The 24,655-nt window shown below is 47.8% G+C and overlaps 3 protein-coding genes across 4 annotated transcripts in view; 2 read left to right on the top strand and 1 right to left on the bottom strand.

The window, feature by feature from the left end:
- Positions 1-1,106, bottom strand: part of PPP1R3E (protein phosphatase 1, regulatory subunit 3E) — a gene marked incomplete at its 5' end in the record, with an annotated part of 5,529 nt that extends 4,423 nt beyond the window's left edge. Inside the window, 2 exons of the mRNA XM_012733992.1 lie at positions 7-193; positions 483-1,106. Of these exons, the coding sequence (XP_012589446.1) occupies positions 7-193; positions 483-1,106 (811 nt within the window). The remainder of the gene's footprint in view (positions 1-6; positions 194-482) is intronic.
- A 5,841-nt stretch (positions 1,107-6,947) lies between these two features.
- On the top strand, positions 6,948-15,468 carry BCL2L2 (BCL2-like 2). Of its 2 annotated transcripts, XM_004694638.2 has the most exons (4): positions 6,948-7,032; positions 7,334-7,421; positions 7,868-8,307; positions 8,912-15,467. In XM_004694638.2, the coding sequence occupies exons 3-4, from the start codon at positions 7,876-7,878 to the stop codon at positions 9,059-9,061; spliced, it is 582 nt and encodes a 193-aa protein (XP_004694695.1). In that variant the 5' UTR covers positions 6,948-7,032; positions 7,334-7,421; positions 7,868-7,875; the 3' UTR covers positions 9,062-15,467. The 2 variants fall into 2 exon arrangements, with proteins under 2 accessions (XP_004694695.1, XP_012589527.1); XM_012734073.1 differs by lacking the exon at positions 6,948-7,032 and having other exon boundaries at positions 7,409-7,421; positions 8,912-15,468.
- A 1,721-nt stretch (positions 15,469-17,189) lies between these two features.
- PABPN1 (poly(A) binding protein, nuclear 1) lies at positions 17,190-23,473 on the top strand. The gene is made up of 7 exons (XM_004694637.2): positions 17,190-18,621; positions 18,980-19,094; positions 19,754-19,821; positions 20,150-20,256; positions 21,241-21,328; positions 21,419-21,570; positions 22,527-23,473. The coding sequence occupies exons 1-7, from the start codon at positions 18,283-18,285 to the stop codon at positions 22,564-22,566; spliced, it is 909 nt and encodes a 302-aa protein (XP_004694694.1). The 5' UTR covers positions 17,190-18,282; the 3' UTR covers positions 22,567-23,473.
- The last annotated feature ends 1,182 nt before the right edge of the window (positions 23,474-24,655 follow it).

The raw sequence follows: 24,655 nt of genomic DNA, 5'->3' as shown, positions 1-24,655 counted from the left end.
CCTCGCGTTGGCTCCGCCAGCCGTCGGCGCTCCAGCGCACGCTCACGCGCTTCTCGTACGCCAGGTCCAGCACGCGCGCGCTCCCGGCCACGCCCAGCGGGCCCGCCTCGGCGCGTTCCAAGCAGATGCGCTGCGCCTGCAAGCGGGCGACGAAGTCGGGCTCGCTGGCCGGCTCCAGGGCGGCGCGCGCCTCCTGGGGGGGGTGAAAGAGGGAGAGGGAGGAGGGCGCCCGGGTGAAGAGAGGGGAGAGACGGGGCGGGGCTAGGCGCTGGGTCAAAGAGGCCGCCCCGGCGTCCCGGCTTCCGGGGTGGGCCCCAGCAGGGAGAGACAGCCAGAGCCGCTCGCGATGAGGAACCCCACAGGGGACGAGCGAGGCCCAGCCCGGGGTTGGGGATGGAGATGCGTGTTCCTCGATAAATCCACTCCCAAACGCCCGCCGCGGCCGGGTGGGGGCAGGGAAGGGGGCGTGCCAGGCCGCCTACCTGGAGGCCGCGGGCGCGGGGCTGGCACGGCGCGAAGTGGCGGAGGGCGTCCCTCTGCAGCTGGATCTGCACGTGGCGAGGCACCCGGGGCAGCTCTCCGGGGCGGAAGCGGCGCACGGCAGCCAGCTCCAGCCCCAGCGCATCGGCGAAACGCACTCTCTTGCGGGTATCGGGGCTGCGGCTGCGGGGCGCCCGGGCTGCTCCGCCTCCAGCAGGCGCCGAACGGGCCCGGCGGCCCCGGCTATGAGCTTGAGCGCGGGATCGGGCCCCGAGCCGCGTCCCGCCCTCGCCAGGCTCCTCCTCCTGCTCCTCCTCCAAGCTGGGCCGCTGGCTGCGGTAGTAAGCGCGCTCGGTCAGAGCGGCGATGAAACTCAGGTTGCGGGGTATATCGGTGCGGGGGGGCCGCTCGCGAGACATGGCTCCCCCCGCCCCGGCGGGTCTTGCCTGCAGCTCCGCCGCACCGCCCTCCCTTCCTCTCTGCTGCCCGCCCGGCGTCCACACGGGAGCCGCGGGACCCGCTTCAGCTGCCCTTCCCGTTTGCGTACTCTCCTTGCTGTCACCTCCAGAATCCTCCACCTCCCGTATCTCTGCCTCGGCTGGGTGACCACCTTTCCCTCCTAGCCGTCAGTCCCCAGGTCTTGGGCCACCACCTCTGCCTCCTGCAAGCTGTCTGCTCTGAGCGTGCGCTCAACGGCGCTCACCCTCCGGTCCGAAGGCCGGGGCCCCCGCCCACAACCCTCTGACAGGTGGCTCCCCATCTGTCTTATCCGCTGCTGCTGCTGCTGCTGCTGCTGCTGCTGCTGCTGCTTCTGCAGCAGCACCAGGGGGCGGGGACTCCTGTTTGCATCCTAAGTGAGGCCATTCTGCTTTTTTTTTTTTCTCTTTAATTTTAACGACACAAATCTCCCCAGCACGGAAAGAGTTAACGCGGGGAGTAACCTTTCCTTTTATTGCTTGGGAAGGTTCAAAACGCCCTGCGTGTTACTTAAGCTTTAAGGCTCAAGTTGTCTTTTTGAAACCCTATGCTCCAATTGGAAGATGGGTGGCAGTGCGAAGGGAGGTCGGTCAGTTAGGTAGTCTCAACTAGAAACAGATGTAGCCTTCAAAGGAGTAGGTGAAAGATACCTGAACTGACAGTTGCGGAGAGACCTAGCTTCTGGCATAATTCCTCTGGATTAAAGTTTTCTCATTTGTAAAAAGAAAAAAAAAAGATGGATTATCATTTAACTGAAAGCCCTTTGTGGGCAGAGGTTGTGTCTGATTCATGGTTAGTTTAGCACATAGTAAACCCGCAATCTGAATAAACATGCGCATAACTCTTGCAGCTGGAACAGGACAGTTATAGTTCCCAGAGCTCAGAGCTGGTTTTTTTTCTCCATCTTTTTCTACACTAGTGGAGGGAAAAAAGTTTAGTTGTTTCTAACTTCCTTAGTGATCTTATATAGCGGATACAATGTGCTTGGTACAGTTGTATGGGTTTTACAGCCATCATAGGAGTAGGAAATAATATGGCCATATTACAGGTAAGAAAATGAAGGGAGAGGAGATAGTACTCTTGTCCGGAGTCACATAGGTAATGGAGAAGCTGGGATTAGAACCTCATCATTATGACTTTAGAATCTGGTCCCTATCCATTTGGTTCTGTAAGTGGGGAGCAGAACAGACATACTGGCTTGAAGTACACTGCTGAAGGGAGCAACAGGCAAGACAGGACAGGTCTGCTGTGCCATGTGAGTCATCTCTCTGGCCAGGGATGGAACTCTTGCTGAAGTGGCTGCAGCTTCGTAGTGCTGTGCTTTAACCTGTTGTATCACCAGGGAGGGCCCTAAACATTTATTGTTAATAGTTAATATCTCCAGTGTATTGAAATGGGGAATATTAGGAATTTCTAAATTTAAAACAGCAGGATAGTTTAATAAGTGACAAAGTTGCAAATATACAGTGAGACATATTCTTATCATTCAGTTAATTCCTGTTTGCATTGTAATTGTAGCATTAACCATAGCAATGCTGTGTAGCCAGGACTCATTTTTAAAATGAGCTTTAATTTATGGGCCCTCCCTGGTGGCGCAGCGGGTTAAAGCACTACACTGAGAAGCTAAAGCCACTTCCGCATGAGTTCGATTCCCGCCTGCCCCGGAGGTGACCACATGGTGTGGCAGACCTCTCCTGACCCACCCGCTGCTCCCCTCAGCAGTGTGCTTCGTCGATCTGCCTGTTCTGCTCCCCACTCTGTCTCTGGTGAAGCCTCTCACCGCCCCTGAGCCTCCAGCCTGTACCCCGGTTCTGTATGCACAAATAAATAAATCTTTAAAAAAAAAAATAAAAAAAGAGCTTTAATTTAAATTTTTATTTTATACACGCATAATCTCATACATGTTTTACTCCATGTTTAGTGAACGTATTTTTTCACACCTTTGTGTGTAAAAATAATGATATTCTGATTTGTGTTCTTGCCAAGTCGTTTAAAACTATCTTCCTTGCTGGCCCTCCCTGGTGGTGCAGCAGGTTTAAAGCACAGCACTAAGAAGCTAAAGCCACTTCCGCATGAGTTCGATTCCCGCCTGCCCCGGAGGTGACCACATGGCGTGGCAGACCTCTCCTGACCAGCCTGCTGCTCCCCTCAGCAGTGTACTTCATTGATCTGCCTGCTCTGCTCCCCACTCTGCCTCTGATGAAGCCTATCACCGCCTCTGAGCCTCTGGCCTGTACCCCAATTCTGTATGCACAAATAAATAAATCTTTAAAAAAAATTTTAAAAAACTATCTTCCTTGTTCTGGTTAAGCTGTATCACTGAAAGAATAGACAAGGTCCAAGACCTATCTGGCCTGAAGTCCTTCATTGAAGTTCTGTTGCCTTTTACCAAAAGAGGTTGTCAATGGTTTAAAGGGCCATTCCTTAACTCTGTGATGTAGGTTTGAGAATTCCTTGAGGTGTCTCTGGACCAGGTGTAATTTGTATTGGTCTAGCAGTTGTGTTCTGGTTGCTCAAACTAACATTAAACCGTATTTAAAGTCAACCTTTGTCTCTTACACAAACATTGCAGTTGTCTTCAAAAGTCTGAGTGGGCCTGCTCACTAAGTGGTCTGAGGCATTGAGCGATTTATTCTGTCAGCATTTACTGAGGGCTTATTAGGCCACGAGGTCATAAACGTAAATAATATTTAGTTTCTGCTCTCACAGAACTTAGAAATAAATGGGTGGGCAGGCAAATATATTTGGATCCTGGGCCTAGTCAGGAAGCAGGTACAGGGCAGGCAGGGGGGATCCAGCAAATCTTTTACACTTTCTTTGCTCTCTTTAGAGTTGTCTTGTGGTCTCACCTCCTTGTTTTTATTTATTTATGCATACAGAACTGTGGAGCAGAGCAGGCAGATCAATGAAGTACACTGCTGAGGGGAGCAGCAGGCTGGTCAGGAGAGGTCTGTTGCGCCATGTGGGTCACCTCTGAGGAAGGAGATAGAACTGGCATTGAAAACTCGCATTGAAGCTGCTGCAACTAGCTTACAGTGCTGCGCTTTAACCCGCTGAGCCATCAGGGAGGGCCCTGGTCTCACCCCTTTGTAGTCACTTCTCTTGCAGGCCTCCCATAGCCCTCTCCCTCCTCTGAGTGATGCTGCGCTTGTACCAGGCCCCAAGCTCCAGTGTGCCCGCTCATGCACACCCACACCCATGCTCCAGGTGTCCACAATCAGGCTCGATGTCCTGCTCCCACCTCCCAAGCACTTCTGCATTAATGTGAGCAAGGCTTCAGGTGATAGCCACAGAGGCCTAAAAAGGTCTGTTCTATTCACTCACCCTAAACTGAGACTTAAAAGTGCTTTTATTTCAAGTTAAATGTCTACTTTTTAGGTTTATAAAAAAAATTAAAGTTCACTTAATCTTTTATTCTACAAGCGAGCATCCATCCACATAGCTATTTTCAACATTGATTAGCTGAAATGAAGGATTGACTTCAAGAAGCAACACAGTAAGCTTTCACATCACAGTGTTATTTTCCTCACTAACACCAATAAGACTTCAAATGTTACAGTATTACTATTACAGTATTATTATTGCTTCTCCTATGACTATAGTGGCAGGGAACAGGGAATCCCTAGGGTTGGACAGGAGGAAAAGGATGTAGAAGCAAAAGGAACAAGCGGCAAAGAATTTGGTTACTTTTTTTGACCTTTGGTTGGAGTTCTCTTCAGCAATGCTGGAGGGAGTGCCAGCTGTGAGAGCTGGTGTGGGCTGAATGCCTGAGAGTGCCTTCATTTGGACCAGCTGTAGTTAGGCTTCTTCATACCCTGTGTGAACTGCCCTGTGTAAATATCCTGACATGCATAAATAATAGACATGTATGTGGATAAGTATATACACTGCAATCTGAAAGGATAAACAGCAACTTTCAAGGAGGGAGATGGCATTGAGAACTTGTATTTTTCTCTATAGATTTTAATGTTTTTTAAAAAATTTATTTTTACATAGAAGAACTGGGATATAGGCCAGAAGTGAGGCGTGTGTGTGAGAGGACCCACAGAGACAAAGTGGGGAGCAGAACAGGTAGATTGACTAAGATACACTGCTGAAGGGAGCAGTGGGTGAGACAGGAGAGGTCTGCTGAGCCATGTGCGTCACCTCCCTGGCTATGGATTGAACTCATGCTGCAGTGGCTACAGATAGTTTCATAGTGCTGTGCTTTAACCCCTTGCACCACCCACGAGGGCCCTAGTTTTTTAATTTTTTTAATGATGGGAATGAACTCATGTGTTGGGTAAAATCAATTAAAAAGAAAATCAGTCTGGGCCAGGGGTGACATCTCAGTAGTAGCAAGCTATGTCCAGCCATTGCAGCATGAGTTTGATGCCAGGCCAGGGACCTCACCCACATAGCGCAACAGACTTCTCCTGTCTTGCCCGCTGCTCCCCTCAGTGGTGTATTTTAGTAGATCTGCTTGTTCTACTCCCCACTCTGTTGAATCCCCTCACCGCCCCTGCACTGGCCTGTACTCGAGTTCTGTATGCATAAATAAACACTCTTAAATCAGTTATAAAAAAAAGAATAACTCTCCTGGCTCCTGATATTCCGAAGGCCCCCTCCCTGCCACGATGAGCAGCATTGGCCTGGGCTATGTACCACAGCAGGTGGGTTTGATCGCTGATCCTTGCACAGCTGCATTTGTATTTAGGAGGAAAAGAAATGGGGAAAAAATAGTTTTGAAGATGCAGCGTCAGGTTTAAACCTGGCTGGTGCCATTCAGATGCAGTAGAACTTGCCTGTCCAGCTTTGGCATGGATGGTGTGCAGTAGGTTGGATGCATTGCAGGGATTTTCATCTTGAATCCTGAACTGGTTTTGAAAACAATCAGGTTTAAGTTCCCAGTGGCATCAGTTAAGTTCAAATTTGCATGGGCGGGTATCTATCAAGTCTTAGAAACAGCTGATTTTGAAAATGAACCAATCAGGTTTGAAAAGGCAGGTGCCCTGCAGGGGATATAAGCTGAGGCTTCAGTCAGCTCCAGAGAGGCTTCAGGGAGTTCTTTGCAGGGATCTTAGCTTCAGCTTTACCCAACAGGATTGCTGCTGGCCTATGTACTGCACCTCTAGAGAGCCTTGAATTCTCGTCCTCTGGCCCACCCTCTAAGAACTGTCTGGGCTGGCCTTCAGATTGCTGTCATGCTACTGCCTTAGCAGAGCTACCTGTGACCACCCAGGCCACCACAGGTTAGCTGGATTCTTCACTGCTTACCATTGTGCCACCAGTTTGAGGCTCTCAGTGGAGAGACAACATTGTCTTGTGCAAGCAGCTTTTGGTTGGACACTCTGGACACTATCTGAGGTAGGACAGCTGGCCATTTGTGGCCTTACGGCTCTTTCTTTATCCTAGTCTTCTCTTTGTAAATAAGCCCTGTAGCTTCACCCTTAGCTTGAGTCACATTTTGCATTACTAAGTACAGGTGAGAACCTACATACTGTGACATCTCTCCCCTCAGTTTGCTCACCTGGTGCCTGACTAAGGCCCCAATCCACAAAGACACCACCGGGCTACGGGTCCTGAGAAGAGGATGTGGAATTTTGGTGTGCATGTCACATCTGCCAGCCCCCCAAGAGCTAGGCACCGGCTGGCAGGTCCCAAAGCACTGGGAACTGCTCTTCTTTTCCAGGTACTCCCTTCAGGACTGGAAAAGTTCAGCAAGTACGTGGAATATTAGAGACCTTCTGGAAATGCTGAATCTGCTCTGAGGTTTTTCTGAGGCCCAGCCAGTTTCTCTGGGCAGCCTGGAGACTCGGCACACTGCCCGACCCTCAGAGCCCTCTCCACCCAGCTCTTCCTGGTCTCCAGCGGCCCTGTCTCTTCCTGACTTGTGGCCCTTCCCAAGCCTGCGTCCCAGCCCCGCCCCTCTCTCTGGACGCATCTCTGGGCCCCATCATCACCCGGCGCCGGGCCCTCCCTCCCGCCCCCCCTTTCTCCTCCCTCCCTCCTTCCTTCCCTCCCTTCCTCCCTCTCTCCCTCCCTCCTAGCTCCTGCACCAGGAAACGGCCCCGGATCCCAGCAGCGGCCTGACCCGTGAGATCCCTAACCTGGCAGGCAGGCAGGCGGGGTTGGAAACAGGCTGAGGGTGGGGGTGAGGGAGGAGCTGGGCCTTTGGGTTGCACTGGGGGAGCCGGGAGTAGAGATGGTGTCGGCAGGAAGCCCTTGGCCCTGGGTTTCCCGGGAGGACAGTCATTAAACATGGATTCGGCCACACAGCTGGTAGAGCGTTGGGGGCAGGGGCCCGGGCCCGGGAGCTGCAACCCCAGCCTTTCTCAGGGCAGATCCTGATCCCTGCCATCTCAGCCTAGCTCTGATTTCCTCCTCCCCTTCCCAGGGCTCCACGCTGGCCAGGAGGATGAAAGGCCTCAGCTGGGGGCTCCTTGCCACCAGCGCTGGGTCCTAAGAGCTGCCGTCCAGGCTGGGTGAGTGTCCTCTTGCTTCTCTGTCCTGGGCAACCCTTTGGCTCGCCCACCTTTCCCTTAAGCCCTGTCTCCTCCGCATCTTGTGCCTCTGTCAACATCTTCATGTCTTACCTCTGGGACAGGCCCTAAGCCCCTTCCTCTAGCCCAAAAGGCATGCACTGTGGAAAAGGGGTGGGTAGGGGTATCCCATTGCTGATACTGTCTTAGGGAAAGAATCTAAAGTGTTTTAAAAATGTTTTTCATATTTCAAACTTAGCGGCCAGCCCATCATGCCCTGGCCTCTCTCTGTGACTTCACTGCCTTATTTTGCTCCCCCTGCCCACGGGTCTCCGAGCATTAACTCCCACCTGCCTTCCTATCTCACCGTGTTGGCCAGACCTGAAAAATGCCCCTTCTGGCTCTTCGATTATGTATTTATGCCAGTCTTTCACCCTTGACTCTTACAGCCGCCCGGATGGCGACCCCAGCCTCAGCCCCAGACACACGGGCTCTAGTGGCAGACTTTGTAGGCTACAAGCTGAGGCAGAAGGGTTATGTTTGTGGAGCCGGCCCTGGGGAGGGCCCAGCAGCTGACCCGCTGCACCAAGCTATGCGGGCGGCTGGAGATGAGTTTGAGACCCGCTTTCGGCGCACCTTCTCTGATCTGGCAGCCCAGCTCCATGTGACCCCTGGCTCAGCCCAGCAACGCTTCACCCAAGTCTCTGATGAACTCTTCCAAGGGGGCCCTAACTGGGGCCGCCTTGTGGCCTTCTTTGTCTTTGGAGCTGCGCTGTGTGCTGAGAGTGTCAACAAGGAGATGGAACCACTTGTGGGACAAGTGCAGGAGTGGATGGTGGCCTACCTGGAGACGCGGCTGGCCGACTGGATCCACAGCAGTGGGGGCTGGGTAAGAAGCTTCTCAGTTGCAGCTCTGCACATCCCTCTGCAAAGCTGGGCCACAGTGGGGAGATGGGGCTCTGGTGAGAGGCTGGGGCAGCTATGCTGGGAATGAGGTGTAAGGGCTGAGGCTCCCTATTTTATTTGGGTCTCCCTACTATGGGCATCATCCTGGACTCTGCCCTCCAGGGCTGCCAGGGCTGCCAGGTAGTCATTGCTGGATGGGACAGAATACACAGTACCCGGGGAGTACCTCAGGGAAATGGCATCCAGCCACAAGAACTTTTTCCACCTGAGCGGGTGGCATGAGGGAGGGGGATGAGGATCAGGGAGGGGTGGGCTCGGGCCAGCCTTGGCGAAGGATGCCAGTTCTGAGCAGGATTTTTGGCCAAGGAAAAGATAGGGTTTGCTTGAAGAGAGGGCAAGTGAGCCAGGAGCTCACGGGGGAGCCAAGGGGCGTACAGCCAGTAGAGCTTTGCTGGAGAAGAGCTGGGTGTGTGGGTAGTGTTTGCAGTGGATGGAACTGGAACTCTTCCTCTCCTCTTTTCTCCACTCTTTCCTCTCCTGATATCCCTTTCTCCTTCTTTCTCTCCTACTTCCCTTCTCTCCCACAGGCGGAGTTCACAGCTCTATACGGGGACGGGGCCCTGGAGGAGGCTCGGCGTCTGCGGGAGGGGAACTGGGCCTCAGTGAGGACAGTGCTGACAGGGGCCGTGGCACTGGGGGCCCTGGTAACTGTAGGGGCCTTTTTTGCTAGCAAGTGAGAAAGTCCAGAGCCAGGTGGGGCCTAGGTTGTAGCTGGCGGACATGAGACCAGAAACAGAACAGAGAAATGCCTTTGGAAGAAGTGGGGTGAATGGATGGGCGTGGGACGGGATGGGTTAGGGGATAGGGAAGTGTATGAGAGAACTGGGTGTGCCAGGCAGGCAGTTGGAAGCACTAGATGGAGACTTTGGGGAATGTATTTGGAAAGTGGGCAGGGGCAGGAGATGGAGTCATTCCAGGGTTGGGGGAGGTGGGAGGGTCATGCCTGTAGGTAGGAGGCACCTTGATTTGCAGCCCTGAGGAAGGCCGAGCCAAGGGTTCGTGTCTCCGTTGGATGAGTGGGATTTGGGGAAAACACAGAAGGCACATCCCCTTGGAATGGAAGCTCAGGGTTCTCCTAGGAAGAGTGGCTGTGAGACTGGGCTGCTTGGACACATGTCTGCATGTGCACGCGTGCCCTCTGCATGCTGGCTGCTTGTCTGACCTGGTGGTGGTGGGTTCTTCAAGGAGTAAACATTCCCTCTTGCGGTGGCAAGAACAAGGGGCAGTTCTCTGCCCTTCCGTCCCATCCTCCCTTCCCCCCCACCCCGTACTTTCCCCTCCCTTCCCATACTCGCCTCCTCCCTCCCCTCCATTCCCTCATTCTCCCCACTACCCCCCCCCCATCCTCCACCTTCCTTTATCTCCCACTATGCTTCAAGGCTAAGTGAGAAACACTGTATCTGGACAGAAGGCTCTGGGCCCTTTTTTGCAGAGTTGTTAGCAGGGCTTGGAGAGAAAGCAGTTCTATAGCTGGCCTTGTTCCTTCATCATCCCCTTCCCTGTGCATCACGCACTTGCTGCTGCCTCCTGGGCTCTGACTGAAAGGCAGGGCTGCGGAGCCTGTGGTGGGTAGAGGCTTCGGGAGCTGGACCTGCCTGCCGCCCTCCTCTCCCACTGGGGCACACTGGTGCCTAAAGTGTTCCCTATCTCTGGGACCTTCTATACCCAAATGTAAACTCTAAATTGGGGCTCTAATTTTCCTTTGGAGTGTGTGGACTTCAATGCTGATCTAGAATAGTCTGGGTCCTGCACTGTGCCTCAGTGAGACTGTTGAAGCTTTGAGAGGAACATTCCAGCTCTGAACCCATGGGTGTGCGGGTGACATGTGACTGGCCTATTCTGTGCTGTGGGCTTGGTGCTGCTTTATCAAGGGCCAGGTGGATGGGTTCTAGAGCACCTCCCATGCCCTATAGAAGCATTTATATTTTCTCTGAAGCCACGCTCTTTGCATGGGTGTTACTTGTCTGTACTCAGAGTCTGAGGATGTTAACTTTAGAGCTCACGGTCCTCTAGAACAGATTCAGATTATAGCCTTTTCTTTTGAGAAAGAAATGACTTCACTCCAGATGCACGCCCTGAGCCAGACCTCACTGCTGCACTTTCCACGGTGCTAAAATTGCTGCTCTCCAATGCTGACTTCAGACAGAGTGCTCTAGAACCCTGCCCTTGATCGTGAGCACTGATGAGCTTAGCTAGACCATGGTTGACTCTTAGAGATTGTCACTTGGTCCCAGAATGTGGCAACCTAGTTGTACTCACTAGATTGTGGGACCAAAATTGGCCTCAGGTGTTCAGCCCAGACTTTTACTTTTGAGAGAGAGGGCTGCACTCTTTAGTGGTATTTATAGGGGAGGTAGTAGACTGCATGCGCCACGTGGTCTGTCATGAGTATGCTGATTCCAGAAACTCAGAGCTGGTCTGTGGCAAGCAGTTGGGGAGGGGGGGCCTCTGACTTGCTCAGGACGAACTAGGCCAGTGGTTTTCAAACTGCTTGGCAGAACCCTGAAGTTCCCCAGGGCTTGCCTCAGGAGTCCTTGTGGAAGAGGGAGGGAGGGGCGCTGTGGGCGGGGCTACTTGCTTGCCCTCAACCAGAACAGTTCCCCCTCATAGCTGTCTTACATGTCGGGGTTCAGGGTAAGATTTTATTTGCGTTAAGGGGGGTTGCTGCTGAAAAAAGTTGGAAAACCACTGACTAGACCATGAGCTCCAAATTGGAGCCCGTGAGCCCCGAGGTTCGGGACAGACCCTCCACCGGCCCTCTACCACAGAATGCCTATGCTGGATAGCTCTCCTGGGGGTGTTTGTGAATCAGGGCAGCAGGGACCGTGGTCAGGTCACTAAAATGCCCTGCTCGGAGGCCTGCACACCTGGGTGGGAAGAGAGACTATTTTCTGAAAGGGTAAAGGGCTTAGTTTGGATTCCCAGAAGCGTAGCTTGGATGGGACCACAGCGGGCAGTTTTGACCTGTCTTGCCCTTCTTACCTTGAGGGGCAATGGAAACCCCAGAGACTCTTCTGTCAGGGAAAACTAGAGACTCTCTTCTAGAGCCATATAGTTCCTTGGGATTAACTCTTGGCCAAGAAGGCTGAGTATGGCTCCCAATTTTTAAATCATTTTTTTTTTAAATAAGGGAAATAATCTAATTGCCATTTTTCAGAGATTAAATAGGTGAAGAGGGTGTTTGTTGCTCTCCAGAGCCCCAAGGGACAAATAGGACTTTGCTTAGGCCAAGGAAGGAGCAGAAGTAGGGCAACTAGGTCCTGCAATTATTAATTCCACTTCCCATTTATTCTAGGGCATACACTATTTTACTTTTTTAAATCATAAAATGGCGGGAGAACAGATTTGGTTAGTTTAGAAGAAAAGAAAAAGCTCTATAAATATAAATATATATTCCTGTATTTTTATTTAATAATTTATAAATACCAAGTTCATTTGACTTTTATTTTTGTGTAATATGTAATGGTCGTATTAATAAAATAAAATAAAGCCCAGAAGTTTAATGAGAAGGACTGAGCAGGGTTTGTGACTTCTACACTGAATAGTCCGGGGTCCAGGGCATTTCTTGAGCCGCTCTCTTCATGACCTTGTTAAGGGCAAGAACTAGGGTAATTGGAATTTGTGAAAGTGTGGAGAATTAAAAAGAAGAAAAAAAAAAAGCTGCTGCTTATCTCCCCACCCTGACTAAATGCCCAAAGCCAAGAACTCCATCTATGCCAACCCAAGCCTTAAGAGGGTATGCATATATGCTATTTTGGGGTGGCCAAAAACAAAGACAACCTACCAAAAATCTGTGTGGTGGTAGTTAAGTCCCCAACTATGGTTCAGCCACTAATTGGAAATGTGTGATAAACAGCATTCTTCCCCAATACCCTGCTGACCACTTTAGGCAAAAATGAAGCCCCTGCTTTCTTTTCTGGTGCCTTGAGAGAGTTGGTTTCAGCCATTTTAATGTAAACTGCTAAACTGGATGAAATCTATAGAAATTATTCTATCCCTCCTCTGTATTTCTAGTTTAGGACCTCATCAGAATCCTGCCTGACAGAAATAGTGTTTGTAATTTTAAATTTCTAGCAAAAATCTTTGTATAATCCAATGCAATGAAAAGGTATTTGGGTTTATATGTTAATTTATAGTGAAAAACATTCTGCCTAGAGGAATCTAGTGTTGCATTCCATTCTCTACGTAGAAAAATCTATAGGGCAAACCATATTAAAATAGACATTAAGGGAAAGAGAATTAGATGCACCAAAGAGTTAATATCAGGCTATGATGTAGCTAATGCATTCATCTCTGCTGCATTGTGATTGATTGAATGATTGATTGGTTTATTTTTGCCAAGTTCCAAAAAAACAACATCTGCAACATCTTACTGTAATACACACAAAATAATAGGAAAAGGTTGAATTTTAAAGTCAGGGGATGAAGGACAAATTGAAATGTTACAATAAGATAACAGCAAAGGGACAATTATTAATACACAGAAATGTATTCTATAAGCAGTATTCTCAAATGCTAAAGCTAGGCTATGAATTTAACTGAGACTGAGCAGCTAAAACAAACTGGAAAACATAGAATTACATTCCTCTTGGGAGATACTAGAAATGCTATTGTTTCTCAAGGTGGGCAAAAGTTTTCTACGGAGAAGACACTGAATAACGCAGGTTATACCCAACAGCAAATATGATGTTGAGTTCTGCATCACTGTTTCTTATAGAAACACTAAGTGGGGCTCTGGTGGGTTCTAAGCTTGTTCTCTTAGACTCATCAGTTTCCCTAAATATGCTCTATGTTGCGATAGACTAACACAGGCCTAAATTTGAGACGTAAGTGGACAGACTAAGCAGAGAGTTTGCCCGCCAGACAATTCGCTATGAATGTTGTAACTTTAAATGGCATCTTTTTGATAAAAGTTGATCAACATTTAGTTAAAATTTCTAGCAAAAGGGATATTTTTACTTAGGATAAGGTGAAGAGCCTTTGAAAACTTTACAAGTTGCCTTAAAAGTGGATATAGGAGATGTCTGTATCTAAATGTAGATCTATATATTTCTATATGGATGCAGACATGTAAATAAGTTAACAGTATTTAAAAATATACCAGAAAACAACACAATGGAGTTCTATGTAGTTCTTTATTCATTTACCCATTCATTCATGCAGCAAACATTCAAACCTCTTCCTGTGTGCTAAATGGAAGAATAGGGAAGCAATGAAATAGAGAAACAGACACAGAATTAGTCCCTGGTCTTATTTCCATCTAGTAAGGGAAACAAACAAGTAAATCAATTTCACAAAATATCAACATAATTTTATGTTACAAAGTGACAAATGCTGTGAAGAAAAATAATTCATTAGGGTGGAATTGGGAACATGTATGTATAGATTTCAATACTAAATAGAAGTCATTTCTAAAGTGACTTGAGTTAGTCTCAAAAAAAATGGAAAAAAAGATTTTTACTGATATGGAAAAGATGTTTTTGTCTTATGGGAGTAAAAAAATACACTAGAAAATAATACACAGTATGGTTTCATTTTGCACATGCACACACGCCTCTATATAAGAAGGGTGTGTATGCCAAAATATCAGTGATTATCTCTGGGTGGTAGACTTTATTTTCTTTTTTGATGTTTGTGTTTTCTAACTTTTTTTTTTTTAATAAAAAAATATATCTGGAGCAGTTCAAAAAAACTTAGCCATGCAGAATGGAAATTAAGCAGCCCAATCAAGTCCTTTTCCTTCTCATTTAAATGTTCACCCACTTCCACTCAAGGCTAGGGAGTTAAGATGGACTGGGCCACTTGGCCTTAGAAGATAACTGAGGTCAGCTCCAAAATAGAGGTAAGTAGTCAAGGTTCCATGATGATCAACTCTGTCCTGTAGAAATATAGTAACAAACCTCATCTGCAGTTTTACATTTTCTGATAAGTTTCATTAAGGTGGCAAAAAGAAACAGGTAGAAGCAATTTAAATGGCATTTTAACTCAATATATAAAAACTATTATTTTGACCGACAATTAATAGATTTTACAGTCTCTTTAGCACTAAGTTCTGCCTTTTTGACACTTTAAGCACATCTCATTTACTTTCAAGTCTTATGTGACTAGTGTCTACCATAGTAAACAGTGTAGCTCTAGGTTATAGAGAATTAATTGTATGTAGCCTGTAAACATTTCAAAGTAGGAGGTACAATAAGTATGAAACTGCCAAGAAGCCAAGCATTTAGGGTCTCTAATAAGGAAACTACCTCTTTTGAACAGAACTGGAGATGCCCTGGTTTAATTCTCCTTTTCTCAATTTCACTGACCAATTACTTCCATGAACAGATATTTCTTTCTTGTACGGCACAATATTATTGCGTTTCAGTTTGCCCAAAATTCCATGACCTTGATAGGTTGAAGGAAAATTACATTCATAATGGATGAATGTCATGCCACTACATACTTTTTTTTTTAAAACCAACTAATTCTTTGGTGTTCTCTTTGCACCAAGAATAGGCAAATAGGTTATTATATGCTGCCTTAGTTAGACTGTATTGAGTACACAGTGACAGCAATGGGAGTATATATATAAAATGGTGCCCCGCCATTACAGTTTACAGTCCCATTTGGCATTATCTTTACAAGTCACCAGTAATGTTTAGATATTTGTAGAAATAATTTTATGTCTTATAGAGTAAGCTTGGAAGTTGGGAGTGTTTATTTTAAATAAAAACAATGATATGGGAAAATCACAGAACATAGAAGATTTTAAAGAACAGCAAGCAATCCTACTACCCAGAGAAAACCACCATTAACATTTTGGCATATTTCTTCCCACCTTTTATCTATGTTTGTATTTTATGATCATACAGTATATAAAGCTTTGTATACTGCTACCTACCATTCTATTGCAAGCATTTTTCCTTGTCATTAAAAATGTTTTGAAGGCATATTGAGTATATAAAGTTACATCTGTGTGTGTACAATAATTTCTTGAAAGTGCCCACGAGGACATTCAAGTTGTTTACATATTTTCACTTTGAAGAACACCTTTATTTCAATTGTGTGCCATTTTTTAGGTTATTTCTTTAGAACAAAATATAAGAAATATAATTACTGGGTCAAGAATTTCAACTTTTTAAAAAAGATTTATTTATACATTCAGAACTGGGTTACAGTCCAGAGGTCCAGGGTGTGAGAGGATTCACCAGAGATTGGGGAGCAAAAGAGGCAAATGTATTGAAATACACTGCTGAGGGGAGCAGTGTTTGGGTCAGGAGAGGTCTGCTGTGCCATGTGGGCCATCTCCCTGGCCAATGATTGAACTTGTGTTGCAGTGGCTTTGATAGCTTCATAGTGCTGTGCTTTAACCTACTGTGCCACCAGGCAGGTCCCAAGAATTTAAACTTTTTAAAAAACTTTGATATAGACTTCTAAATTAGAGAAAAGATTGCACTAATTCTTGCTCCTTTCCCCCCATACCCAAGTATTTTTTAAATCAGATATACATAGTTTTAATCATACTTTCCATACAATTTGATGTAACAACAATTATTACTGCATGTTATCACACTCTGTAGACCTTTCAACAGGTGCATAATCTTTAACTGGATCTAGTTATAGTTTGCCTAAATATTTGTTAGAATTTAGTTCCCCCCCCTCAGTTTTAGCAGCATTTATATGTAGTTATTGTATATTAAAGGAGACCTTATAGTAATTTTTATCTGAGCTGTCAAAGTTGGTTTTGAATTCCCTGCTTATTTCAAATTAGTGCCATGACTTGGGCAAATTAGTTCACTCTTTCACCTCCCTAGAAAGAATATAGTTTTGGAAATAGTTATCTCTTAGGTTATTGTTAGAACTCAATAAAATATAAGAAATCTAGGATAGTGCCTTTTATCAACATATGCTCAGCAAAATTAGGATTCAAAGGCATTATGAAAAAAATCACAATTCCTTTTGTTAACTTGGTTAATTTAAATTAGGTGCCAATAAAAATCTTGATTGGGTAAAAATCAATAGAAAAGATTTTTCTTCCAGCGAACTCACAATCTTTTATAGCTTGCGTTGGTGTTTCATGTTCAGCTTTGGTTTTCTCAAGACCTTTGAAGCTAAACTGACTGATGAAGTAATTCTCAGTGACATTTTAAACAACCGTGACACTGCTCCAAGTTGCCCAGATTCTGAGGTAAGGCTTTATGAGAAAAAGCAAGGGTGAGGGGAAGAGAGGGAGGTACACTGAGTTTTTGACTTTTGGTTTGGTAATAGGTACCTCCTTTTGTCCAGATCCCTCTGCCCCAGCATTCAGGGCATCTGTTAGGGTTGCTGAATAACTGGTTGGGCTTATGTGACTCTAGGTCTTAAGTTGTAGCTTGATTTGGTTATAATAACCCTTTTGCATACTTAGCACCGCCGTTTGTTCCTCTTTAATAAATGTGTAGGACCACGACTAAAATATGGATAACCCTGCCTTCCTGGGCTATATTTCACTGGTATCGCAGAGTTCAGTGGTGTGGGAATCTACTACCCAGAGAAGTTCTTCTGGGTGGCCTGAGGAGGGCCTAGGATCTGGGGAAGCCCTGAAGATGAAGGGTGGTACCCAGATCCCCAATCAGTTCATCCTTTGGTCAACAAGTATTTATGTGCTAGGCATACTGCCCCACAGAGGAGATGCAAATACAGACAGGAGTCAGCCTCTCATGTAATACTCATAACCTAGTAAGGAAATGAAGCACAAAAAGATTAAATGCACAGGTAGGGCTGCTAACCCTGGGAGGGGAGGAGAGGCTAGTAGAAGGCTTTATGGGAGGTGAGACAGGGATTTGCTGTGGTCTAGTTGAAGAGCGGCTGTATGCATAGAGGCACAGACCTGGGTGTGGGTCCACCTACTGGAACGCGGAGAGTGGAAACAACATTCGGGAAGTAACCTGAACCTGTGATCTCTAAGGCCACGGTAAGGAGTTTTGAGATTTTATTTGGCCTGAAAAAGGCAGCCAGCTCGGTTTGATAGTGGTGCGGGGTGGAGCAGTGCCTATGGAAACTGACTTATTTGGGGGCTGTAGCAAGTCGTCTAAAAGAAACAGGCTGAAACGAGCATGAACAGAGGGCTTTGAAAATATGCCTGTGAAAGAAGTCAGACGAACAGAATTCGTTCTGATAGCTCTAAAACGAGGACTCCTCCCTGCTTTCTGGTTTGAGAGACCTGGTTGGTGGTGGTACCAATTAATCTGGAGGGGGAAAGCGACCGTCCTTCCTGGACAGTACATTCAGAACCCTCATTTCCAGCAGCATCCCATCTACTGCTGCTATCCAGGTCAGGAGACCAGTTTCCGGAAAACTCGGCAACGTTCGGGTCTGTCTTTCAACAATTCAGAAGTTAGTAAAGAGCAGTTTCAAGATGGCGCCCCCTAATGACTAGTCATATGACCTCGGGTTTCCCTTGCTGGAAGCCCGGCAGTCCGTTCGGGACCAAGATTCACCTGTCACCAAACGTGTCAGCTCTTCGAATCTCGCGAGCCAATCGGCATCTGAGACTGGGCCACAACGGCGAAACGCTCGGGAAGACTGGTCTTTTCCGCTCGCCTAGCCAGCAGCCAATCACCGAGTGTGATATACTTCGCGGACCCTCCCGTAGGCGGGGGAGAAGCAGGATTGTCGTCATAGCGTGGCGGTATTGTTACCTAAGGAATTGAGAAGAGGTGGGACGTGTGTGATTGACAGCCCGATTTCCCCTACGGGGATTTGAGAGTTTGGCTCAATACCCCGCCTTAGAGGTGGGGTCTTATTTGATTGCCAAGTATTGTTCCCCAATGGGATACTAGTTCGTGATGACGGGCAGGCTGCTTAACTAATGAATCCTCGGCGTGGCAGGCGCAGTTCTCCAATCGCTGGGCGGCGGGCCCCAGTCTGAGCGGCGATGGCGGCGGCGGCGGCGGCGGCAGCAGCAGCGGGGGCTGCGGGCGGTCGGGGCTCCGGGCCGGGGCGGCGGCGCCATCTTGTGCCCGGGGCCGGTGGGGAGGCCGGGGAGGGGGCCCCGGGGGGCGCAGGGGACTACGGGAACGGCCTGGAGGCTGAGGAACTGGAGCCTGGGGAGCTGCTGCCGGAGCCCGAGCCTGAAGAGGAGCCGCCCCGGCCCCGCGCCCCCCCGGGAACTCCGGGCCCTGGGCCCGGTTCGGGAGCCCCCGGCAGCCAGGAGGAGGAGGAGGAGCAGGGACTGATCGAGGGTGACCCGGGGGACGGCGCCATTGAGGACCCGGTGAGGGAAGGAGGGCGAGCGAGCAGGCCGGCGACCGACCGGGCGGGTCACGGGAGGCCCCGAGCTTAGGCGAGCGGGAGACAGGCGGGGGGTGGGGGTGGGCGGGGAATAACGTGGCTGGGGCCGGGCCGGGGACGGATCCTCGACAGCCAGGAGAGGCCCAGCCGGGTTGGTTCGGGCATTATGGGCGCCTAGCGTTTTTGTAGAGCAGGTAGCTTGCTTTTCTTTACCTCATGGTCCTCGCGTGGGGCGAGGAAGTCGCTCGGTATGGTTGGCCCCGCGCGCGGGCCAGGAGCAGGGCGCAGCCCTGCGTTGGTTCCTTTTAAGCTCTTCTCCATACCCTCCCCACTTACTGTAGGAGCTGGAAGCGATCAAAGCTCGAGTCAGGGAGATGGAGGAAGAAGCTGAGAAGCTAAAGGAGCTACAGAACGAGGTAGAGAAGCAGATGAATATGAGTCCACCTCCAGGCAATGGTTAGTAACTGGCGGTTGCGCGCGGAGCCAGGTCTTCGGATTGGAAGGGCTGTGGGAGCACGGGCTGGGTGGGATTAAATGTTTGGGAACTGCTTGAGTGAGCGATTACAGTGCCACGGTCAGAGTCCATCGTGTGTTCTCCTGACCTTTGCGAGACAGAACCTGTGTTTTGGTGAGGGAGTTTTGCGCCCTCCTTTGTCCCTGTTACAAGTGTATTGCTCTTTGTTCTTAGTCTACCTCTGCAGACTTTGTGGAGGTAGACAACCTCTGTGGAGGTTGCCAACTGGCATTTGACCTTCAAGTCTAATAGTTCTTCCTTCAGATGGAGACCCTTTAGTTATGAGTCCTAAAAGAAATTGCTCAGCTGCAGGGGCCTTTCCCTTTAATCTTAATTAAGCACACTCAATTTTGTTCACTTTTCAAGTCGTTTCAACCAGAATTATTCAACGAAGACTTAATTTGATTCCTGTGCTGTTTTCTTGACTTTTTAAGACTATATTAATGTATTCCTTAATTTGTCAAATATTCAGTGAGCACGTGCCATGTGTTAGATACAGTTCTAGATAGTGCAAAATCTTTACCTTCACTGATGGTGGTGCAGTATATATTGGTCAAGTAGAAAATATGCATTTTTTTGCCACGATTCTTTTTCTTCAAAGCTGGCCCAGTGATCATGTCCATTGAGGAGAAGATGGAGGCTGATGCCCGTTCCATCTATGTTGGCAATGTATGTACTTGGGGTCTGATAGGGGTTGGGAGAGACTCTTGACTAGGGAGCATTATTTAATAGGCGCCTGAAAGAAACATCTCCAGGATGGGTAGTGGATTTGGGGGGTGGAGGGAGTGTTGGGAGGAGGTAAAAGGTGATAGTGATCAGCATTTCTGGGTTTCTTTCCAACTCCAGATCAGAGAGGCTCAGGGGTTGGAAAAAAAAAAGAGATTGGTTCCTTAAAGATCCAGATTTGATGTGCCATGGTGTATATGGATGGCTCAGCTAAGCAGGCTACCTGTTGAGATGGGAGTTTACCCAGTACGTGGGAAATGTACCTCCACAGGTGGACTATGGTGCAACAGCAGAAGAGCTGGAAGCACACTTTCATGGCTGTGGTTCAGTCAACCGTGTTACCATACTCTGTGACAAATTTAGTGGCCATCCCAAAGGGTAAGTAGGGAAGGTCGTTTTTTATTTTTAAAGAGGTTTATTTATTTATGCACACTGTGGTATAGGCCAGAGGTACGTGGTGTGTGTGTGGGGGGGGCAGTGGTGAGAAGATTCACTAGACAGTGGGGCACATAACAGGTAGAAGTACTGAAACACTGCTAAGAGCAGCAGTGGACAGGTCAGGAAAGGTCTGCCGCAACATGTGGACCAAGTTGATCAAACTCGTGCTGCAGTGGCCGCAGACAGCTTTATAGTGCTGCACTTTAACCAGTTGTGCTACCAGGGAGGGCCAGGGAAGGTGATTTTAATCACAGTTTAAAAATAGGTGAATTAAATTTTATATTGAATAGTAAGTTATGTTGCTTTTGAAACAGGTGTTTTGTCTTTTTTTTTTTTTTTTTAAGATTTATTCATGCATACAAGAACTGGGGTACAGGAGGTTTGTGTGTGAGGAGGGGTGAGAGAATTCACCAGAGACGGGAGCAGAACAGGCAGATGTACTGAACTACACTGCTGAGGGGAGCAGGAGGCGGGCCAGGACAGGTCTGCCACCCCCTGTGGGTCAGCTTCCTGGCTGGGGATCAAACTCATGCCCCAGTAGCTTGGGAGAGCTTCACATGCTGTGCTTTAACTTGTTTGCACTACCAAGGAGGGGGCCCGGTTTTTGTCTTTTAAGATAGGACAGTAATGTTCACGTATGTCATGAATTAAGCATAAATGTTTCCTGAGGTTGTATAGGTGAAAATGAAGATGAAGTATGAGTGAGATTGTCAGTGAGAAGTGAAGGGGCAACTTCTCTTTTGCCAGGTGGTGCTATGTGAAAATCCAAGCCTTGTATGCCATATTTTATAGTTTTCCAAGAGTAGCTGGAAACTGTGATGATAAAAATGTGAATACATTGTACCCAAAGTGTGCCTGCAAGTTGGATTTGACCTATGAGCTGGTATTTGCAACCTCAGATAAAGAGACAATTACTCTTTTCAGGTTTGCATATATAGAGTTCTCAGACAAAGAGTCAGTGAGGACTTCCCTGGCTTTAGATGAGTCCCTGTTTAGAGGACGACAAATCAAGGTAAGCTCCATGCTCCCTTGCTGCTGTGCTTCTATAAACACTTTCCAGGTTGCCCCTCAAAGCCTCTTTGTTGTGCATCTTCATTCTTAGGTGATCCCAAAACGAACCAACAGACCAGGCATCAGCACAACAGACCGGGGTTTCCCACGAGCGAGATACCGTGCCAGGACCACCAACTACAACAGTTCCCGCTCTCGATTCTACAGTGGTTTTAGCAGCAGGCCCCGGGGTCGCATCTACAGGTCAGGATAGATGGGCTGCTCCTCTCCCCCGCCTCCCATGAGCCCAGTATGCTTCCTTCTCTCCTGATCTGAGGAACTTCCCTCCCTTAACCACCCTGCCCTTGGTTACCAGGGACTTGCCTGTGCAGGGTGAGGAAGGTAGTTGCAGGCCAGGCCAGGAGGCCAGTCTCATCTTTTTCTGGAGCTGGAACTGGTGATAAAGGCTGGATTGCTCCACTTTGCTCTGAGAGATGCTTTTTCCTCCAGCTTTTTTTGTTTGTTTCTGTTTTTCTCTTTGAGAGTTGGTGGTGGTGAAGGTCTTTTTCATATAGAAGATCAGGAAGAACAGGGCCTCAGCAGTGAAAGCACTGCTTGGACATTTGTTACTTTTCCCAGACTTAAGCAGTTGTAGAAGTTTGAACCTCCCTTGGAAGGATACCGGAGACTAGTTAATCTCTTCAGCAGCCTGTGGGAGGATATTGAGATATTTACTCCTAACTGAGCCCATCTTTTGCATAAGTTAACTTTCTCACGGGCTAAGTCAGATGCCCACAATGTTGCTTGACTTGTGTCTCTTTATGTTGAAATAAACAGGCTAGGTATATCCTTTGAATTTTTCTTAAGATCTGCCTATCTGCTCCCAGGAATTAGGGAGGGTCTGGGGGGTGAGGGGTGAGGCCTTGAAGAGCTGTGAAGAACTGAAAACTGGATAAACATGAGGCCTTTTTTCTTCCCCCCTCCCTCCCCATCTTGGATGCATTTCTTTATTGCCATTGTTTGATGATAATTGGTTCATTATACCCCCCGCCATTTGCCAGGTGTATCATTATATCTGGGATTGTGGGGTCAGCTTTAGAACACTTGGAAATTTCTTTCCCCTTCCCTTCACAGTAACTGGGGCAAGGGCCCATGGGGAGGGACTTGTACTGGACTATCTAGTGGTCATGTTAACACCTAACTCTCCTTCTTTCTTCCAGGGGCCGGGCTAGAGCGACATCATGGTATTCCCCTTACTAAAAAAAGTGTGTATTAGGAGGAGAGAGAGGAAAAAAGAGGAAAGAAGGAAAAAAAAAAAAAGAATTAAAAAAAAAAAAGAAAACCAGAAGATGACCTTGATGGAAAAAAAATATATTTAAAAAAAAAAGATATACTGTGGAAGGGGGGAGAATCCCATAACTAACTGCTGAGGAGGGGCCTGCTTTGGGAGTAGGGGAAGGCCCAGGGAGTGGGGCAGGGGCTGCCACTCACTCTGGGGATTCGCCATGGACACGTCTCAACTGCTCAAGCTGCTCCCCATGTCTCCCTGCCCCACTTCACCCCCTTGGGGGCTGCTCAAGGGTAGGTGGGCATGGGTGGTAGGGTTTTTTTTACCCAGGGCTCTGGAAGGACACCAAACTGTTCTGCTTGTTACCATCCCTCCAACTTCTCCCTAACTTTCACAGTCCCCTCCTGCCTGCCTGCTCCTGTCCTGCCAGGTCTGCCACCCACTCCACCCCTCTTCTCCGGCTCCCTGCCCCTCCAGATTGCCTGGTGATCTATTTTGTTTCCTTTTGTGTTTCTTTTTCTGTTTTGAGTGTCTTTCTTTGCAGGTTTCTGTAGCCGGAAGATCTTCGTTCCGCTCCCAGCGGCTCCAGTGTAAATTTCCCTTCCCCTTGGGGAAATGCACTACCTTGTTTTGGGGGGTTTTGGGCCGTTTTTTGTTTTGTTTGTTTTATTTTTCAGTTTTTTTGTTTTGTTTTGTTTTTTCTTTGCCTTTTTTTCCCTTTTATTTGGAGGGAATGGGAGGAAGTGGGAATAGGGAGGTGGGAGGTGGATTTTGTTTATTTTTTTAGCTCATTTCCAGGGGATGGGAGTTTTTTTTTTAATATGTGTCACGAATAAAGTTGTTTTTGAAAATAAAAATTGTTTGGCCTCTTGGGTGTAAGGATTATTTATCTTCCTATTTTCTCTTAGATCACAGATGGCTGTTAATTCTCTGTGGAAGTGCTGGTGTTTGGAGAAGTTCCCATTTATGAATTAAAGAGTAGGAGTTAAAATTGCAACTAGCAAGAACATTATGTATTTAGTTGAGGATGATGTGTTTTCTGGATAGCCTGTAGCCCTGATTGGCATTTGAGAGGTAAATTTAATGAGTTTGAGAAAGTAAAGTAATAGATTAGAGTTATCTGATAGCATTTCTGTGTATACTGATAAAGCTCAGGTGAGTATGGATTACCCCACCAGCAACACTTGATTCTTAGATTGGTTGGTGCCTCAGTAGCCTCTTCTGTGTCCTCGTCAAAGTGAGGAAAAGTTAGCTAGAAAGGTAATTGCAAGACCTGTGTTACCTATAGCCATACAAATGACCTCATTGTATTGGATTAGTGTTCAGAATTATCCAATTAATTAGGACTTAACACTCAAATTGCTTTAGTACTTAACAGTAATTGGTCATGTTAATACCTGATTTCTCTGTCTTACATGCTAAATGTCAAAAGATCCTTGGATACTACATCAATCCCTTAATTTGGGATTTCTAAATATTTAAATATGTTCCTGCTTGTTTCTGATACAGGTAACTTTTTTTTTTTTTAAAGATTATTTATTTATACAGAACTGGGGTACAGGCCAGAGATGCGGAGGGTGAGAGGATTCACCAGGGACAGAGTGGGGAGCAGACGGGCAGATGAACGAAGTACACTGCTGAGGGGAGCAGCGGGCGGGTCAGGAGAGGTCTGCCAGCCATGTGGATCTCCTCCGGGGCAGGCGGGGATCGAACTCATGCGGAAGTGGGTTTAGACTCTCAGTGCTGTGCTTTAACCCGCTGCGCCACCAGGGAGGGCCACAGGTAACTTTTTAAATGTTTGTTTATGCACTCCGAACTGGGAAAGGCCAGAGGTGCTGGGGTGAGTGGGTTCACCAGAGTGAGGAGCAGAGTAGGCACATGTGCTGCTGCTGAGGAGTGTGGGCGGGTCAGACGAGCTCTGCCACACCGTATGGGTCAGCTGCTTGCTGGGGATCGAGCTTGTGCTGCGGTGGTGCGGTAACTTGGTGGCTATAGCCTGTTGTGCCACCAAGGAAGGCCCACAGATAACTTCTTTAGTAACCTTAGGGTAAAGAAATGGCT

This window comes from Condylura cristata, unplaced genomic scaffold, assembly GCF_000260355.1.
Source record: "Condylura cristata isolate star-nosed mole 26May11 unplaced genomic scaffold, ConCri1.0 scaffold00045, whole genome shotgun sequence".
In the NCBI taxonomy this organism is placed as follows: Eukaryota; Metazoa; Chordata; class Mammalia; order Eulipotyphla; family Talpidae; genus Condylura; species Condylura cristata.
The sequence above is the reverse complement of the archived record's forward strand: the minus strand, read 5'-3'. Positions and strand labels throughout refer to the sequence as shown.